Source organism: Notamacropus eugenii, chromosome 2 (genome assembly GCF_028372415.1).
Source record: "Notamacropus eugenii isolate mMacEug1 chromosome 2, mMacEug1.pri_v2, whole genome shotgun sequence".
NCBI classification, from domain to species: Eukaryota; Metazoa; Chordata; class Mammalia; order Diprotodontia; family Macropodidae; genus Notamacropus; species Notamacropus eugenii.
In genome coordinates this window covers 377,508,385-377,527,616 of record NC_092873.1, presented here as the reverse complement: position 1 = coordinate 377,527,616, position 19,232 = coordinate 377,508,385, and the positions used below count along the sequence as shown (strand labels likewise).

The 19,232-nt window shown below is 45.7% G+C and overlaps 3 protein-coding genes across 3 annotated transcripts; all 3 read left to right on the top strand.

The window, feature by feature from the left end:
* Positions 1-345: 345 nt before the first annotated feature.
* On the top strand, positions 346-4,134 carry LOC140528821 (protein S100-A4). Its single transcript, XM_072646997.1, has 3 exons — positions 346-566; positions 2,958-3,118; positions 3,777-4,134. The coding sequence occupies exons 2-3, from the start codon at positions 2,978-2,980 to the stop codon at positions 3,939-3,941; spliced, it is 306 nt and encodes a 101-aa protein (XP_072503098.1). The 5' UTR covers positions 346-566; positions 2,958-2,977; the 3' UTR covers positions 3,942-4,134.
* Positions 4,135-9,579: 5,445 nt separating this feature from the next.
* Positions 9,580-13,066, top strand: S100A5 (S100 calcium binding protein A5). The gene is made up of 2 exons (XM_072638568.1): positions 9,580-9,870; positions 11,903-13,066. Exons 1-2 carry the CDS (start codon positions 9,664-9,666, stop codon positions 12,044-12,046), a joined length of 351 nt encoding a protein of 116 aa, XP_072494669.1. The 5' UTR covers positions 9,580-9,663; the 3' UTR covers positions 12,047-13,066.
* Positions 13,067-15,709: 2,643 nt separating this feature from the next.
* S100A6 (S100 calcium binding protein A6) lies at positions 15,710-17,921 on the top strand. The gene is made up of 3 exons (XM_072646996.1): positions 15,710-15,876; positions 16,909-17,070; positions 17,663-17,921. The coding sequence occupies exons 2-3, from the start codon at positions 16,933-16,935 to the stop codon at positions 17,798-17,800; spliced, it is 276 nt and encodes a 91-aa protein (XP_072503097.1). The 5' UTR covers positions 15,710-15,876; positions 16,909-16,932; the 3' UTR covers positions 17,801-17,921.
* Positions 17,922-19,232: the final 1,311 nt, after the last annotated feature.

Sequence of the window (19,232 nt, the reverse complement as noted above, 5' to 3'; positions counted from 1 at the left end):
AGCCCTGCTCCCCATGAGGCAAAGGGACTAAGTGGCCCCCTCTCTCACACCAGATCAGTCCTGTGCCCTGGGTCTTTCTTCCTTCTGTTCTAGAAGATTCTTAGTTTTGTAGGAATTTTCCATCCTCATGCTCTCCCCTCCCCTTTCCCCTACAACTTAACAAAGACTGCATACCCCCCTCTTATTGTAGCCCCTCCTACAAAGTGGGGTTGGGGCTCTACCTACTCCTTCAGATTGGGGGCTCAAGGCCTGTGGGCGCTGTCTGGCTCTATTTTCAGGGTTCTCTCTCTCTCTGATGGGGGGGAGTAGTCCCTGAAAACTATCCCTGTATTAGTGCCTCATCTTGTGTAAGCTTTGCTCACCCACCAGCCAACGTGAGCTAGGAGGTGGAAGAGGCCTTGCTATTGGTCTTCTCTGACCCAGCATCAGGGAGGGGGTGTCCCAGCTCCCCTCCGCCCCTTGCCACAGGCAGGGTTTGGCTGGGGGTATAAATAGGCCCTGGCTCAGCCCTCCCCACTGTGTCCCTCTCTCTCTCCCCTCTCTGCATTTCTTCTCTGGTTGGTTTGGTGAGTTGTGGTTGACTTGGCCGGGGATGTGGGTGACAGGACCCTAGGGCCTGGTAGACAGAGGAGGCTGAGTGGGGGCCAGATGTAGGAAGTAGATCCAGATGTGAGGATCCTACAGAAAGACTCTGAGGAAGGAGTGGTGAAGAGGGGTAGGTGTTTCAGGTTTGAGTTGTAGAGAGATGCCAGGGTGGGGTGGAGGAGTGTCCCAGTGGGGGAAAGATTGCAAGACCATCTGACTTGGATGCTGTATGCATGTTGCATATTACATCTCTGCACCTGGAGAGTGCATCTGTGTCAGCAGCATGTAGTCATGTTTCATGCATGTACATATGTACATGTGGAGCTGTGTAGTGGCTGTGTAGAAACCTCACTTCTGATCTCTCTCCCGAGCAGGGGAATAGCTCCCCCTCTGTCCACTTCTCCTCCCCCTCCTCTCCTTCCTAACTCACCCTCCCCTCTGCTTGACTGTTTTTTTCCATTGTCAGTCCCAGGGCCTGTCTCCAGAAGCAACCGCCCACTCCTGTGCACAGAGCAGAAGAATGGGCTGGGGAGGGCTAAGCTTTGGGGAATGTGTGAGTGTGAGTGAATGAGTGGTGGAAAAACCGAGCTGGAGATTACCATTGCTAGCTTGTTGTTGTGGTACTGGGCACTGAGAGGAGCCTAGGGTGGGGCAGGCATTGCAGAAACAACTTCCTAGGGCGACTAGGCAGGCGAAAGAAACTAGAGAGGAAACTTCAGGGCAACAGTTTTGTGCAGGGAGGTGGGGACAGAGGACTGGTTTAAAAAATGACCTTTAATGTGTTCTAAACTTAACTGGATGCAGTGGCAGATTTTCTCTGAAGAGGTGCAGTGTGCCTGGCAGGGAGGCATCGGAAGATCTGGGCCCCACTCTGCTTCAGTTTCCTCACATAAGAGGCTGCCAACCAAGAGAGCTTCCCTGAACCTCCTATATGGGGAAACTGAGGCAGGGTGGGGTTCGGCATTCTTCAATCTTTTTGTGCTCCCTCAGGCATAACTATAGTAGGGGCTGCAGTATGAATTGTCAGTCCTGAGTCTAAGGACTATTTGGCCTTCTTTGGAGGGCCTCTTCTCTTTATTGTCTGACCCTGCTTGGGCCAGGGCTAGTTTCTCTGTCCTGTCGGTTCGTGCCCTCAGGGTGGTGAATCCTGCCCCATTCATGCTTTACTCTGAGAGGAGCCCAGAAGTCAGCTCTCTAGGGAGGTGTCCAGAATCGTCCTGTCTTGAAGGGAGGAGCTGGGACCCTGATGGTCCCAGGGTGAAGGGTTCAGAGGATGGGGTGGAATGCTGACATTTATGCTGGTTTTGGATCTATAAAGTGAGGAGCTCAGTCTAGATTTAGTGGTTCCCAACTTCTTTGAGTAGGTAGACACTTTTTAATGTAAAAAAATTTCTAGATCCTCCCCTCCCACCTCATTATAGTAAAAATATAGAATATATAGAAAATATAGGGAAAATAGAAAAATTAGCATAAGTTGACTCAGAATAACAACAAAAATTCAGTAACACTTTTGAATGCACCTACTATAATCAAAAAATAGTAAGATGTGTGAGATTTTTATTTTACTTATTTATTACATATTTATATATATTATCATGTATTGATAATATATTCTTTATTTTGAGTCACTGCAATTACTCAAAGTCCATAGTCAGGGAATGGCTGCAACTAGACAGATGAGCACTAAGGCTTCTTATCTCTGCCCAGAGAAAGGAAGCAAGTTGTTCATAGTCACATGGGTAATAAACCAGAATTCAAATCCAGATCCTGTGGTTCCAGATCCAGGGTACTTTCCACTTCGTCTTGTTATCCAAGCCAGTTAAATTTGGAAGGTTCACCTCTGGAAGAGCAGCAGCCAGTTTACCATGCTTTTTGGACTGCCTTAGCAGTGCCCTAACATGATCCATCGTGATCACTTAAGGAATAATAGGTTGTCTATACAGGGAGCCCTGTCTAGGGTGGGGCATCCCAGGCATTGCCTCAAGTCCTCCAGATGAATATGAACAACTGAGTCTAGAACCTCAATAAGAAGAATAATGAGTTAAAATGGAAAAATTGGGTTTTTTCCTAGATTTCATTTCCCTTCCTCTAACCTTCCAAATGATTTTTCTTAAAAAAAGGTGCTGATTTGAGGGCATTTTTCTGACTTCTCACTCCATCATTGGGTTTTCAGAAGCTTATTCTGGGCTAGAAAGATGTGGGTTTCAGTTCTATTTCTATAGGAATCACTCACTATTCGTGTTGGTGGTACTGAACTCATCAGAGGAGGGAGGTTCCCACATGGATGACATCACCCATTCTTGAAGTAGTCCAACACAATCCCACATCCACTCTGTCCCAAATCAAAGGTGTCTTCACTTGCTCCCTCCTAGGTGCCCCTTAGGACAGTATCATGGCAAGCCCTCTGGAAAAGGCTCTGGATGTGATGGTGTCCACTTTCCACAAGTACTCTGGGAAGGAGGGAGACAAGTTCAAGCTCAACAAAACAGAGCTGAAGGAGCTGGTGACTCGGGAACTCCCTAACTTCTTGGGGGTGAGTAGTGTGTATGTGTGCTGTGGAATCCATAGATCAGCTCCTGCCTCCAGCTCTCCTGCCACTCGAGACGCCTGTTGACCACATATTCTCATTTATTATAATTATCATATTAACTATTATAGCTAATTATTGTAGAAGAAAGGTTCTTAACCTGGGGTTGGTGAGCTATGCTATTATATTTATATATTATATTTTAATATTTCATGTTATATGATTTTATTTTTATATTTAAGTATAGTTGGTAATAGTGTGTATTTAATTTTATGCATCTAAAAATGCACTTAACCTGGAGTCAGGAAGAAGCAAGTTCAAGCCTCATATACTTCTTAGCTATGTGACCCTGGGCAAGGCACTTAATCTCTGTCTGCCTCAATTTCCTCAACTGTAAAAAGGGAATCATACCGGCATCTACCTCCCGGGATTGTTGTGAGAATCAAATGAATTTAATATTTGTAAAGTTCCTGGCACATAGTAGGCACTTCATAAATGCATGTTCCCTTCTCTTCTTCCTATTGTAAAAGAAGGGGGTTGGATTGAGTGGCCTTTGAAGTCCCTTGTTGCCGTAAATCCAGGACACTATGCTCCGCTGATGAGGTGGTGGGCTCCGTTTTGGGGAGTTGTCACACCACATCTTGTCTCCTTTCTCCTCTTCCAGAAAAAGACAGATGAAGCTGCCTTTCAGAAGCTCATGAGCAACCTGGACAACAACAGGGACAATGAGGTGGACTTCCAGGAGTATGCAGTCTTCCTGTCCTGCATTGCCATGATGTTCAATGAATTCTTCGAGGGCTATGCTGACAAGATGCCCCGGAAGAAATAAAGGGGAGCAGCGGTGATGCTGGGAAAGGGGAGAGGGAAAAAGGGGAAGCTCCTGGGGGAGGGGGGATCTGGGGAGAAGCTATAGGGTCACAGTATTCTCATGGAGCCCTGAGGTGGGCCCATTTTACCATCCTGGGTGATGCTGGAGCACACCCAGGTCACTGAGTAGAGCTAATAAAGGTTTATTGCAAGAATGTCCACTGGTGTTTGGGGAGTCATTTTGGTGGATAGTGGGTGGGTCAGTGACGTGGTTACCCAATAAAGAGAGTGGAGAGGCAGAGACCTGCATAGTCTCTCTGACTTTAGGGGCTTTTAAAAGTTGGGGGAATGCTGATGTGAGTTGTCAGTGGCAGGGCTTGGGGAGGAGGAATTTGAAAGGAGGAGTCTTGGGGAAACTGGTGCCGGAAATGCATGTAGTTCATTGGCACCGGTGAGATAGATTCACAGACGGTGAAAGCTGAGGTGGATCTTTTAGATCATCTCATTCACTTTACAGTTGAAGACTGAGACACAGAATGGTTTATAGATTCATAGGGTGCTAGAGTGAAGAAGGACCTTCAGAGATCACTTGGTCCAGACCCTTTTGGAGTCCAGACAAAATTCCTGGCTTAATACTCTTTCTATCTCATTTCTGTCTTGATGCTCTTTCCATAACACCCTTAAGAAATTTTGGGTAGCATAGGGACGAGCAACAAGAGGCAGAAAAATCCTTGAGAACATAGAGATGAGACTTGAAAAATCAAAAACCACAGTCCTGAAGAACCACCATAAATTAGACATGTTGCCCTCTTGAGTCCCCTGTATTGCCATCATCCCCCTCTTTCCCCATTCTTCTTCTAACTCAAGGTCATATTGAACATCACATCTGTTCTTGGTGTGGTATGTTGTTGAGGGGTCCTTGGGGGTGGTGGATGTTGGGAGTCAGGAGAAACCGTGGTTGGGGGGTGGGGTAGGGAAGGGGAAAGTGTGCTGAAGACAGCTACTTCTCAGCATGCCCTTGGGCTTTCATTTGGAATAGAAAGGGAGAGATGGAAGTAAAAATTTTCGTCTACTTAGTTCCTGGCCGACATCACTGGCCTTGCCCCTTCCTCCACTCACATGTTGTCTGAATCACAGAAATACTTAACCCCTTCCTGTCTAAAGCAAAAGCAGAAGGGGACATGAGTTAGGGCTGTTCCAAGGGATACTAGAAGGGGATGTGAAACAACATTCCTGAAAATTGTCTTGGGATGAGATGTCTGTTCTGGAAATAGACCCTGGAATTGCGTGCCAGCTGAGAGGGAGGTCAACCGAGAGGTCAGAGGGGAGGATAAAAAGAAATCAGAGGAAAATTTCCAATTGAACAAGTTAGTCTCACAGTATCATAGGCACCGGGGCTCAAAGGAACCTTAAAGATTGTCTGGTCCAATCTCCTCATTTTATAGATGAAGAAACTGAAGATCACAGGGTGGGGAGAGACAGGGAATCTTGAGTTTGAAGTCAGCTGAGATAGGGAAAGAGCTGAAGAATGATTACAATACGGTTATAGGCTATAAATAAAAAAGTCATTAACTGTCATGTGAAGGATTAGGACTAGAAATGAGGCCCATTGGACATCACTTGGGGACCCAAAAGATGTTAAAAGGAGCTGAGGCCTTAATTTAACTTTCTGATCCTGGGTTAAAATTTATCCTGCCTGAAATTTGGGGGACAGCAGAGGAGATCTCTCAGAAATTTCTCCCTTTTCCTTGCTATAATTTTTTCCCCTTAAGTGTGGGAGGATGGGTGACCCTAGTATGTCTTTCCAGAGGCCTCCCTTACTGTTTAGGATTTAACAATAAAGGCTTATGATCCTGTCACCTTGTTTATGGGTGACTCCTTCACTTCTTCCTTCACTAATTCACCACAGTTGCTGTTGCCCCAGGTCAATCCTTCCTGAGCCTCACCAATCCACCCTTTTGCATCATTCTGTTTCTAAACTGTGCTTCGGAAACTCCTATCACCAAGCAACCAATCCCTGGTCTCCCTCTTTAGTCCTGGTGCCTCACCCCTGAGAGTGAAGGGCCAAGGGAAAAGGGAGAGGACTGGTAAGGGAGGAACAAGGGACTAATCAAGGTAGCCACTTCTCATGCCCGCTGTCTCTCTGACTTCCAACATTCAAACTCTTTTTTTCTCCCTTCCCCAATCTTGCCCCACTCTAAATCTTTTTACCCTATTCCAGAGACCCTGCCTAAGTTTAGGTAGGAATGACTATTCTGATACCCTGTTTGGTAGTTGGGCTCCCATCCTGGCACTCAGCCCTAATTTATGACAATCTACACCTACCCTTATCCCCTATAATGTCCTTTCCCGTCTCTGATACCAAGATCCCTATTTGTCATTTCTTTTAATAAAGTCATGGCAGGGTTAGAAAAAAGCAAACAAAAAAAACCAATCATATCTTTTAGAAAACTTCAGTTCTATGGTCAGCCTTCAAAATACCACTCTGACCTGTACCAGGCATCTTTTACACTCAGCCATATCCCCTGTCTCAGTTCTATGTTTCAAGTGCTATGTTTCCTTGGGAGATATGGAGATGATAACACATTTCTTTTGTGCTTTAAGACTTAGAGAACACTATATTTGGAGTCAGAAAACTTATGACTTCCTATCTTTGTGACTTTAGGCAAATCATCTCACCTGTGTAGGCCTCAGGGCACAGTGGATAGAGCACTGAGCTTGGAGTCAGAAAGACTCCTCTTCCTGAATTCATATCTGGCCTCAGACACTTACTAGATGTATGACCCTAGGCAAGTCACTTTACCCTGTTTACCTTAGTTTCCTCATCTGTAAAATGAGCTGGAGGAGAAAATGGCAAACCACTCCAGTGTCTCTGCCAAGAAAACCCCAAATGGGGTCACGAAGAATTGGACATGACTGAAGGATGACTGAACAACAACAAAATATGAAAGGCTTGGTCTAGGTGGGCTTAGAGGGCTCTTCCTATTCTAAAATCGATGCTTCTATAATTCTGGGACAATTCTGTCAGGTAAATGGTGCAAATACCGCTATCTGCATTTTTGCAGATCAGGAAACTGAGGCTTGGAGAGGTCACAAAATCACAGATACAGAACTGTAAGGTCACATAGCTAGTAAATATCATTGCCAGGATTCCACCAGGGTCTACACCTGCCATCAGGTTAAGCCCTTTCCCCCACTACACCATATGTTCCTCCCATGACTCACAGTGACTGACTCAGGAGACAATCTCTGCTTAATACCCTAAAGGCTCACAATCTGAGCCTCGCCTCCTCTTTCTACAGCTTGTAAACAAAGCAAGAGCCATGGGGTCCTTAGTTCCTCCTCCCAGGAGGCCCGGGTCTGAGCCTTTCTGTGTCTCCTTCCCCTTTTCATTGGCCCTTTCCCATCCCAAGCTCCCTGGAGTCTAAACAAAGGTAATAAAGCTAGAGAGTAAGCAGAGATTCTATTTCTTCCCATCTCCTCAGATTCACTGGTTGCTTTGGCTTCATTGGGTGAGTCTTCACTGGACATCCTCAGCTTGGCTTGGGTGGCTATATGGAGGGCAGGAGTATTTTCCTAGGAGATTTACAGGATGGAGGGGTTAGTGTTCAGGGGATGGGAGGCTAGAGGCAGCAAACCCTGCTTAGTAGGAAAAAGAGCTTGGATTTGGGGTCAAGAGATGTGGGATCATTTGAGGTTCTGATGATCAGCAGGTACAAATAGCTTCTACTTTTCTGAGCCTCATCCGAAAAATGGGGATAGTCCATTGCTAAACCCCCAAGTTTTATAAAAAACACTGAGACAAGTGAAGTGACTTCAGTGCTTAAGGTCACACAGCTCATTAGCAATAGATCTGGGCCAAGACAGGCTGAGTGAGATTTAGGAGAAAAGGGGAGGATTGGGGGTCATAGGGGTGGGGAGAGAGGTAGGAACAAGTTGGAAATAGGAGAAACCTTTTGGGGATTGTCAGTATAGGGGGGAACTCTCCCTCCTGTAACCCCAGAGAACCCTCCTATTCTAGTTCATCAACTCAGCTTCTTTGGGGAAATCACCTCAGTTCCTGTATGGCTACCATCCTAACCTCCCTAGAGGGGAAGTGATTTTCAAATCTGAACCATGGCAACTAGATGTACCCTTTGCTTTCTCTTTCCCCTGGGGTTTGCTTCGCTTCTCCCCTGGCCCAAGGTGACGGAATCAGGGGCCTCCACCTCCAGGCTTCTCTCAGAGAGGCCATTCCCCAAACTGGAAATGACCTTCCTCTGGAGAACTCCCCTAGTATTTTGTTTTGCTTGTATGCTTACCATATAATACTGTATAGTATAGTTATCTGTTTGGGTCATAGGCTCCTGTTAGTGTCCCATGGGAAGGGGAAAGTGGGGGAAGGTGAGGGATTCTATCTTATCTCCCCTCATCTTTCATAACCCTTGCCTCTCCCCCAGCATCAACACAACACAGAGCTCTGCATATTTTTGGACTGTTTGCTTTTTAGTTGGGGCGTATGATTTCATCTGTATGGGGAGCAACTCCCTTCAATAAGCAAATCAGCAACTTCTCTGTTAATTGTAGTCTTAGAGCAGGAATTCTTAACATTTTTTTGTGTCCTGACCCACTTTGGCAGCAGTCTGATGGTCTATGAATCCTTGCTCAGAAAAATGTCCTTAAATACATGAAACCAAATATGTAAGATTTTAAAGGAAACTAGTTACAATGATACAGGGTTAACAAAATAATTGAAAAAAAAATAAGTTCACAGGGAGCAGCTAGGTGGCACAGTGGATAGAGTACTCACCTGGAATCAGGAAGACCTGAATTCAAATTCAGCCTTAAACACTTACTAGCTGTGTGACCTTGGACAAGTCACTATACATATATAGATAGATATTTGGATATATAAATATATAGATAGATATAGATAGGTAGATGGATACATAGATGCTCCTTAGTGATACTTCTAGGGAGTATTATGAAATTAAGTGACTTACACAGGGCTTATATGCGTTAGAAGTAGATCTTCCTGACTCTAAGGCTGGCTCATTATTTGTCATGATAAACTGCCTCTGCACTTAGTAAGTTTTTTATATTTATTGAATGATTAAATGAATTAAGGAAAGGTATCTCTCTCTTCCTGACCTATCCCTCTCACCTCTGACTCTTTTCTCCTCTTCTACCATCCCTCTCCTTCTTCTAGAAGGAGCCCTCTTTCTTCTAGCTTTCTATATCAGGGACAGGAGACCAGTTTGTGAAGTCTGACCACTCTCCCCTACCTCCTCCCTAGAGCCCTCTCTTTTCATTCCTGCTGCCTATGTGCTCATGGTTCAGTATTGTTAGGACTTTCTCCTTACCCTGTCCCCCACATCCACTCTTTGCAAACTTCTTGGTTGATGCATCAGAGACCTGGATATAGATAGGAGGTGACTCAAAGTAATTCACCTTTTGCATTGGATGGGATGGGGAGGAAATGATTATACCCTTATTATCCTCTTTATACTAAAGCTGTTTGTCCCTTCTTCTCCACTTGAGACCATCCCCAGGTTTCCCCATCCCAGCCCCCACTTTGAATGTATCAAAGATGGGAAACTGTATGTTCCTTTGTCAATTAGTTCCAGTTCTTTTTTTACAGCCATAGAAGTTGGGGAGTTCTGTCTTATGTCTTGCTTCAGTCTATCCTGTTATAACAGAATCCATTTTCATATGTGTGAATGTATCTGGAGAAAGTTTCTTCTTGGGTTTAACTTAAATCCCTTATGATAGTGTTCTTCCCCCTCTCCCCCTCACTTTTCTCTTTGTCCTGTAGATCTGAAAGTCTTACTGGGATGGAGACTCCTCTTGAGAAGGCCCTGACCACCATGGTCACCACTTTCCACAAATATTCAGGAAGGGAGGGCAGCAAACTGACCCTGAGCAGGAAAGAATTGAAGGAGTTGATCAAGAAGGAGCTCTGCTTGGGGGAGGTAAGTGTTCTCTCATCTCAAATAAGCTAATATATGAAGACCTGTGAAGAGACACAGTACTTTATAGACGGAAGCTACTATTATTTTCCTACCGTCCATTACTCAGGTGGTCTACAAACCTCTACTCTAGCCAGATTCAAGACTGAGCATCCCCTTTGGACAGAACCCTGTCCTGAATCCAAGAGGTGAAGCATTCACTGGAAGAGGAGATAAGACTTGGCCCTGAGGGATCCCTCCCCACTTTGATGAAAAGAGACAGTCTCTGTTCCTTTAAGGGACTTCCATTCTAATAGCTGTGAGGTGGGGGAAGCTTGTGGGTAGTCCCTGAGTTTCAGGGATCTTTCTATCTGATGAGGGAGACACAGTCTTGCCTGAAGGGAGCTCCTACTCTGTTGCTACTTTCTGGGAACTCTGTCTAATAAGGGATACAAGATGCAACTCTAGGTCTCAGAAAGAAAAAGGCAAATACACCAGTGCCAGGGTGAGGAGGAAGGCCTTTCAGGGGATCAGGTTGAGTGCGTTCAGGTGAGTTAGGGAAGACTTCTGGGAGAGTATTTGGAAGGAAAAGATGGCCTGTGCCAGAGGCAGAGTTCTATGTAAAATCTGAGTTCAGAGAGAAGAAAGTGAGAGTCAGAGAGAACAGGGCAGATAGATTTGGTAGGTTTGGGGGGTCATGGGAGATGATATGGAAGAGGATACTATGGGTGGGTGGGGGGAGAGGAGGAGGAGCTAGGCTAGAAAAGATCTTGAAGCAAGACTGAACAGCCTTTGATAAGAGATTCAATAGGGAGTCATTAGATTGTATCAAAAATAGGACTAACAAATCTTTCAGGTCTATTTTACCCAGAGCCAGTAGACCTTTGCCCTTTCCCTGGGAGGTAGACTCCAATCTTTCTTGCCCTACTTTCCTTGATTCGTTAGTTGATTAGTCCTATAGTCCTTCCCTCCCTCCCTTCCTCCTTCTCTCTCTCTCTGTCTCTTTCTTTTTTTCAGTATAGGAACAGGTCTGAACAGGGAACAGTTTACAGGAGGAAGTTGATTCAGCGTGAGTGTGAGTGTGCGAGTGTGTGTGTGCTGACAATAGTGATGTGACATAGAACCCATTGAGCCTTATCCCTTTAAAAATTCTGGTTTGGGATCCTCTTCTATTAGGCCTTTCACTTCTAGTCCCACAACAGTCTTCCCTCCTTCCCAGAAGGCATCATACCTAAGAAAACAAGGGGCGGGCCTCTGAGATCCTTCCCAGCCTTTGATCTATACTCCTATGATTTTTTGTTTTCTTCTTTGCCAGTACCTATGGGTTCCTGGCTGTGTTCTCCTTACCTTTTCTGTGTTCCAGGGCTCTTGGGGAGATGGATGGCAGATAAGTGTCATCTCTAAGCTTCTGACAGAGGGCAGCCCAGGCCCAAGCCCTTCCTTAGCTCCACTGTACTGTTCTCAAACCCTTCAAACTCACCTACATTGGATATTATAAGCATTCAGTTATGCACATTGAAAGAATGGAAATAGAGTCATGGTGTAATGCCTCATCTGTAAAGTGCAAAGAGTTCTAAGCTTAAGTCAGAGGATTTAAATTCAAAACCTGACTTTGGTACTTACTACCTAAGTAAACGTGGGCAAGTCTCTTAAATTCTCTGGGCCCCAGTTTCCTCATCTGTTAAGTTAGGGAATTGAATTGGATGGCCACTTCTATAAGCCAGTTGTCTTCTAGTGCTAGGCCTCTAGAAGAAATCCTTTCTATTAGGTGGTGGAATGTAGTTTTTTTTTTAAAGGATGGTAGACTAGTTTTCTAATCTGGGTTGCCTTTGACTTCCCTGAACAATGAATGTTTGTGGGTAAACATGGAGCCTGGAGATGGGAACTGAGGGAAGGAGAGAGAGAGAGGGGGAGAGACAGAGAGAGACAGAGAGACAGAGAGACACAGAGAGAGAGGGAGAGAGAGAGAGAGAGAGAGAGAGAGAGAGGATATGGCATATATGTGGGGTCTCTAAAGCTCCAAAGTGATGGTAAATCACTCTTTGTCCCCTCTTAGAAAATGCAGGAGAGTGGCATCGATGAACTGATGAAAAGCCTGGATCGGAACAGTGACCAGGAAATTGACTTCAAGGAGTATTCTGTGTTCCTGACCACACTGTGCATGGCCTACAATGATTTCTTCTTGGAAGAAAATAAATAAGTGAATAATAGGCCACTGTCTTGGGGACTAATCTTCCCAGTACAGTCTTCTTCCTTTCACTAGGGCCTTCACTCCCATCCCACCCCTCCCCAATTATTGTTAATGAAGTTAACAAATCCTCCAGGTCTATTTTAACCAGAGCTAGTAGACCTTAACCCTGGAGGGTACATTTTAATCTTCTCAGCCTTCCTTCCTTCCTTCCTTCCTTCCTTCCTTCCTTCCTTCCTTCCTTCCTTCCTTCCTTCCTCCCTCCCTCCCTCCCTCCCTTCCTTCCTTCCTTCCTTCCTTCCTTCCTTCCTTCCTTCCTTCCTTCCTTCCTTCCTTCCTTCCTTCTCTCCCCCTTCTTCCTTCCCTTCCTCTGTCTGGACCTGTGATCCTATGGGTATATACCAAATACAGATCAGCAACTCCCCTGTAATTTAGAGTCATAAGGAGCTGTCTAGAGCCCTGAGAGCTGGTAACCTGCACACAGAGTTGGTTAGCATGTCACAAGCAGGATTTGAAACCAGGTCTTACTGACTCCAAAGCCAGCCCTCTCTATCCACTAGACTAGATTATACTGCTTTCTCTTGCTCTCATTCTTTTTGAAAATATTTATCAATGCTTTTTTTCATCCACTATCACTGCCCAATGACTCTCCCTCTTCTCCCCTATATAGTCCTTCCTATTAAATGTTCAAATTATTTCTTTAGTATTTTATTTTTCCACAAGTACATGTAATCTTCCCTATTAAAAAAAGAGACACAGTTAAGAAAGCAAAACTACACATCGGTAGGGACTGACAATGTATGCCTTACTCTATCAAACAATCAATCAGTAATTATTTATTGTGATTGCTGATTGGGCCAGGCCCTCTATACCTGTAGTTAGAGGAGTCTGTTATACAAGGAAGGGAGGTTTATTTCTTCATCAGTTGGCTGGAATCAAGATTACTCCACCCTCACCCTCCAACTTCCCTTTTCAGAAGCAATTCATTGTCTTTTTTTCCCTCCCACAGATAATAAAAGTTTTTCACTTCAAGGTGTTTTGAGATTGATTGTGACTGAAGGGAGGGAGGCAGGCACTCAGGGAACAGATCTTGGAGGAGGAGGGGGAAGCCTCCTCAGTAACTATGCTTCCATGGTTAAAGGTTCTGAAATTTCACCTTCATAGGTATGGTTACTTTCCTCACCTGTGTAGATTGCAACCCCTTGTTATTCTTACTGGACAATCTTCAAGATCTTATAAGCTACTCCGAACCATTCAATGTAGAATAGAAATTCCCCAGGTCAAGGACTTTCCATTTCCCAACACCTAACTTGACATATACGACCATAGATATTAAAGCTGGAAAGCACTTTTGTTGTTGCTCAGTATAGTGTCTGAATCTTCATGACCCCCTTGCCATTTCTTTCTCTAGCTCATTTTACAGAGGAGGAAACTGAGGCAAACAGGGTGAAGTGACTTGCCCAGGGTCACACAGCTAGGAAGTGTCTGAAGCCAGATTTGAACTCATGAAGATGAGTCTTTCTGACTCCAGGCCCAGTGCTCTATTCACTGTGCCACCTAGGGACCCACTGGGAAGCACTTCAGAGGTCAAGTCCAGACTCTTGCATGTACAGATGAAGAAACTGTTGCTGAGAGAGGGTAAGGAATTTATCTAGGGTCATGTAGCATCTGAGGCAGAATTTGAAGGAAGGTCTTTCCAACTCCAAGCATAGTATTCTATCTCTGGTGTGCTGAGACACACAGCGATCACTTAAGAAATGTGTGATGAATTAAATTGGCCAGTGCTTTCAATGGCAATTCTATTCAGCAAACATTTACTAAGTGAACAGCACTTTGCCCTTAAGGAGCTTGCTAGACAGATGTTACATGTTTACATTTAGCACAAAGAAGTTTAAGGCATTGTACTACGTGTAGGTTAAGGGAAGACTGGAAGGCAAAAATGAAGCGGCCCCCTTGAACTCAAGGAATTTAGATACTATAAGAGGATACAACACACATGTTAGTAAATACAAGGAAATGTAAGGAGGGAGAGAGCCCTGACAACTTGGAGGGTAGGGTAGGTGGGAGTCAAGGGAGGTCTCTCACTTGACATTCTAACTGAGGCCTCATAATATGCTTGTGAGGTAGAGATTGGGAAGCCCTTAAGGGCAGGGACTGTTTTTTTGCTCCTTTTTGTCATTTGGGTGCTTAGCATAGTAGGCGTTTAATAAATGTTTATTGAATTGAATTGCAAAGTATCGATAATCCCATTTTACAAATAAAGGATCTGAAGTCTAAATCTGGTGCTCTTTCTATGATACTCCAAGGGCATAAGGGCAAGTGAGTTTTTATCCTGTCTCTCCCCAAGCCTCCTCCTACCTCTGCCCTGTCCCTGCTCCTGTTTGGGAAAGTCCCAAGCAGGGGAAGTCACAGAATTAACTCCAGAAAATCTATTGTTTTCCTCTTTTATAAAATGGGGAGTCCAGATACAGCTCTGCATCATGGACTCCCAGAGAAAAAAGGAAAGTGAAGAGGAATCAGAGGAGAAAGTTCCTTGAAATGAAATGTGCCATGGGAAAATCTCCCATAATTATAATGGGCATGATATCATACTTACGATTATGTCACATACACAGTACATCTAGCTCTGGGCAAAGCTGTTGAAGCCAGAGTTTATCTTCAGGTCACACCCCCTATCCCCACCGTCCCCAGTTAGGACCCTCTTCAAAGATGCCCAGTGTCCTTCTGGGGCTGTTTCCCTCTCGCTTTCCACACTTGCTTAACCTCTATGAACTCAGTTTTTTGCCTCAGTGGGCTTATTATGTAGAAAATAGTCTGCAAACTTTATAACACCGTAGAAATTAGTTGTTGCTGCTATGACTGTTATTCTTCACCCCACTCCACCCCTACAAGGAAGAAAGAAAGAAAGAAAGAAAGGAAGAAAGAAAGAAAGAAGGAAAGAAAGAAAAAAAGAAAGAAAAGAAGAAGAAAAGCCTGGCTCTCAGGAAATGTGGTGACATATTTAGCTATGAGTAAATGTCTAGTTAAGGCTTAACATCTTACTCTTAGAAATATCAGGCAAGGAAGAAAGTCTTTAAGTCAGAGGTGTAATGTTGAAATATTTGGAGAGGAGATAGTTTCTCCCTCCCCCCCCCTCCCCGCCACCCCCTCCCGGGTCTTTCCCTGAGGTCCTAAAGAGGATCTTCCACCTGAAGGTATGTTGTCAAACCTGGCATTCTGTTCTCTCCTCCACACACATACAGCCATGCACTGACTTTTCATGGGACACACACCAGGGACACCCAAATCCATGCACATACAACACGTGGGGGCCGTAACAAATAAAAGACTTGTGCCCAAATGGTCACATCACTTGCACCCGTAGTGGGGTGGAGGGTCGGCACCTCCAGAGTAACACCAGGATGGATGGGGAAAGAAGTAACGCCATTTCACAGGTGGCAAACCAGAGAGCCCTGACCAGAGCCCCAGAGCTCGGAGAGGCTGCGGTGGAGCCTGGCTCTCCCAGCTCGGCCTGGATCGCTCAGGCTCAGCCCGCTTTGTTGCCCCAGGACACAGAGCGAGCTAGAATGCGGCCGAAGCGCTCCGGTGGGAGGGAGAGGCCGGGAGCGAAGAGCAGCCGAAAGCCTGACTTGGGGTGGAGTGCGGTGGAGAGGGCCTCCCCCCTCCTCTAGGATGACGGAGATTGGGGAAGGAAGGTGGGGCCGCGGAAGGCCCGCCCGCCAGTCAGGAGGGGTGAGGATAGGAGCCCCAAGGCCTGGGGCTCAGACTATAAGAGTAGCTGGACAGTGACCCATCTCATCCTTAGGCGCCCACTTTTCGTCTTCGCTTTTTTTCTGCCTTCGGTGAGTACTTTCTCTCCCATCGGAACTCTGCCCAGCCCTCCTCCCTTGATGTCCTGGTCTCTCCCTGCCCAGCACGTACCCTATCCTGTCCTCTCGTCGTCCTCTGGGGTAGTCACTGGATTTCAATCCCTCCCTAGTTCGGTCCCTTTGTACTCCAGTGGCTGCTGAGATCTCCCGGGTTGTGGGGTCACATCTCTTTGGGGATAGCTGCCCTGCCTATTGATGCTTCAAGGGCACGGTCGGAGCAGGGGATAGGGTGCCAGGTGTTGGGATGGGCTAGAATTACTCCTGACACTCACTGGATGGGTCAGGACATTCTTCAGGTAAATCCTCGTGTGTAACTTTCTAGTTATGTGTAAGGGTGTGTCTTGCTGGATGAGGAGTGTGTGCTGCGGTGTTACTGTGGGTGTGATTATGATTGCAATGTAATGGTAGAGGAAGGAATAGGACCCTTGGGAGTCAGGAAATCTAGATTTGAGACCTCACTCTACCACTAATTGTGTGACCTTGGAGGAGTTACTGCAGTTTCTCAGTCTGTAAAATGTCAGAATTAGACCCAATGATCTTTAAAGGAAATCTCTAAGGGAAAAATCCCTTTGAGCTTTGATAATCTGGGAGTCTTAAAAGTGTGTGATTCTGTCTGGGTACAGGAAATTGATAGAAGTGTGTGTGGGTAGGCTGTGAATTTGAAATTTCCCAGGTCTGATTCCTTTCTCTTGGACTCACCTAGAACCTGGTCCTGTGGTCAAATCCACACTCCCACTTACTAAGTCCAGGATGAAGGAGCCCAGACTCTTCTCCCTGTCCACCCAATCTGACTTAGGCTCCTGAAAATCTCACCTACCTCCACTATGCCCAGCCCTACTGAATTCTCACCTTCATGACTTTCAACTCCAGAATTGTGGTTTAAAGGTTTGTGTCCTGGGACCGGAAGAAAAAGGCCCATCCCCTTGGCCTGGGTCCTGAGGAACAACAACTCTTTGGTTCCTTCTCCCTCCCCCACCTATTCATCTCTTCCTTTGTGGTTCTCAGCTCCCTCCCGTCTACCTGGCAGCTATGGCCTCCGTGCTGAATGAAGCGATTTGTGCCCTGATCGGCATCTTCCACAAATATTCAAGCAGGGAGGGTAATAAGAACACTCTGAGCAAGAAGGAGCTGAAGGATTTGATCCAGAATGAACTCGGCCTAGGATCTGTTAGTATCTCCCAGCTGGAGGGCAGAACTTTTCTTTTCTTTGCTCCCCTTTCCCTTATAATTGACTAGTCCTGCCTCTGCCCCACCTGGTCTTTTCTCCTTCAGGAACCCATTTAGGGTGGGGTGGGGCTGGGTGGAGGTGGAAGTGTGTGTGTGTGGCGATTACACTTTGTCCTCATTTGTTTCCTGGAGGGGGAGGGAGGAAGATGGAGGATGGGAGAGTAGGTTCTGGAGAATTGAAAGTGGTGGACAATGAATCCCCAGTGCTCTCAGTCATTCCAGATATACCTAAATCTGAGATCCCTGTTCTTTATTTTCTCAGTTAAGAAGTAGTAGGATAAGGGACAAAGTAAAAGAAAGAGCCTGGGATTTAAAAAAAAAAACAAGAAATGGATGGAATGGGGAATGTCCCGGATGAGAGAGCAGAATAAAGCCATGCTACAACTGGGAGCAATGTCTCCTGTTTCGAAGGCTGTGAGGGTGAGGGTGGGGGTGGGGGTTAAGTTGGGGGTAGTAGTGGAGGGAGGCTAACAGTGGAAGGGAAAAGGAGATCCCTTTAATAGATTTTGGATTTCCCACTCTGCCATATTAGAAAATGGAAGATGCAGATATTGCAGAACTGATGAACGGTCTGGACCAGAACCAAGATCAGGAAGTGAACTTCCAGGAGTATATCTCCTTCCTGGGAGCCTTGGCCATGGTCTACAATGAACTACTGAAGGGAGAATAAATAGACTTTGGAGAGGGAAACTTGGGGGGGGGGTGTGCTCCCCCTGCAGCCCCTTGATGGCCTGCCACAGCAATGGGTACATGGTGGGTGTTTTGTATATGAAATAAAGTCTGGAACTGTGTTTTGGTCTCTATGATTCTTGATTCCTCACTTGGTTGCAGTTTGTTTTCTAGTCTCTTTACCTTTAACTCTGTATTCCTTCCTTTTTTTTGTTTTTTGTTTTGAGGCAATAGGGTTAAGCGACTTGCCCAGGGTCACATAGCCAGTAAGTGTCTGAGGTCACATTTGAACTCTTGACTCCAGGGCTGGTGTTCTATCCATTGTACCATCTAACTTACCCCTTCCCCTGCTCCTTTTGAATTCTACCCATTTTTCTTGGCTTCTGTACTGTTAGAAGGGCTCCTCAGAGTGGGTCACTATTGCAATGTAGCTGAACCTTGTAGGAGGGGACCCAGAGGAAGGAGAAGGCCCTGTTTCCTGGGAGTTTACAGTTTAACTGGGCAATCTACACAGACATAAATTTTTCAGGGCAACATATCACCAAGGCAAACTGATTGTATCAAGCTTCCTTATAATTGTCGTCTAAGTGGGGCAGGTTTGGTCATGGGGACTGGAGATCCTGGGACTGGACAATTCAGGATTGGCAAGAGATCCAGGTATGTGGGCTATTGTAGAGGAAGTGATGTGTAGTCAGGCTGAAATCAGGTGGGGCTCCCGGAAAGGGCTTATCTCTTCTTAGAATTATAGAATCAGACGCCTGGAAGGGACTCTTGAGATCATCTAGGCCAAAACTCTCACTTTTCAGAGGACAGTGAGGCCACTTTCCCTTCTATCCCCAAGTGACTTGTCCAAGATCTTTGTAAGTAAAAGGTGAGATTCTGAGCTCATGACCTTCATCGTGGTACTTTCTCCTTTCTCACCCATTTTGAAATTGCTGACCGGGACCTACATAGAGGGAAATACACAGTCATGGTCCCTGCCTTTGAGGACTTTGCAGGCTAAGATGAACTGTGATAGGACCTCCAGGATGTTCCTGAATCCTGGGCAAAGTTGTATTCTTGAGAGCCTTCCCTGCTCTGCTCCTAGCTATCTCTTAGACTATCTCTTAGTCCCCACCCTGATGCCCCGATACTTAGGCTTCATCTACTATACTAAGCACATCCCCTGTCCCTGACACTCAGACCTCATTACCCATCTCCCTGTCCCCGACACTCATCTCATTCCCTTTATCCTTTACTGACACCTCAGTACCCGTCAGTTTCTATATTCATCACTAACACTCAGGTCCTACAGATGACCTCTATCTCTGTCACACTTTTTGTCCTTGACCCTAAGTTTGGAAACATCCAAGGCTCTCTAATTCTCACACCAGACATTCAGACTTCCCAGTCTCCCTTTCAAGGGGAATTTGAAATTGCTCTCCTGGCTTGGG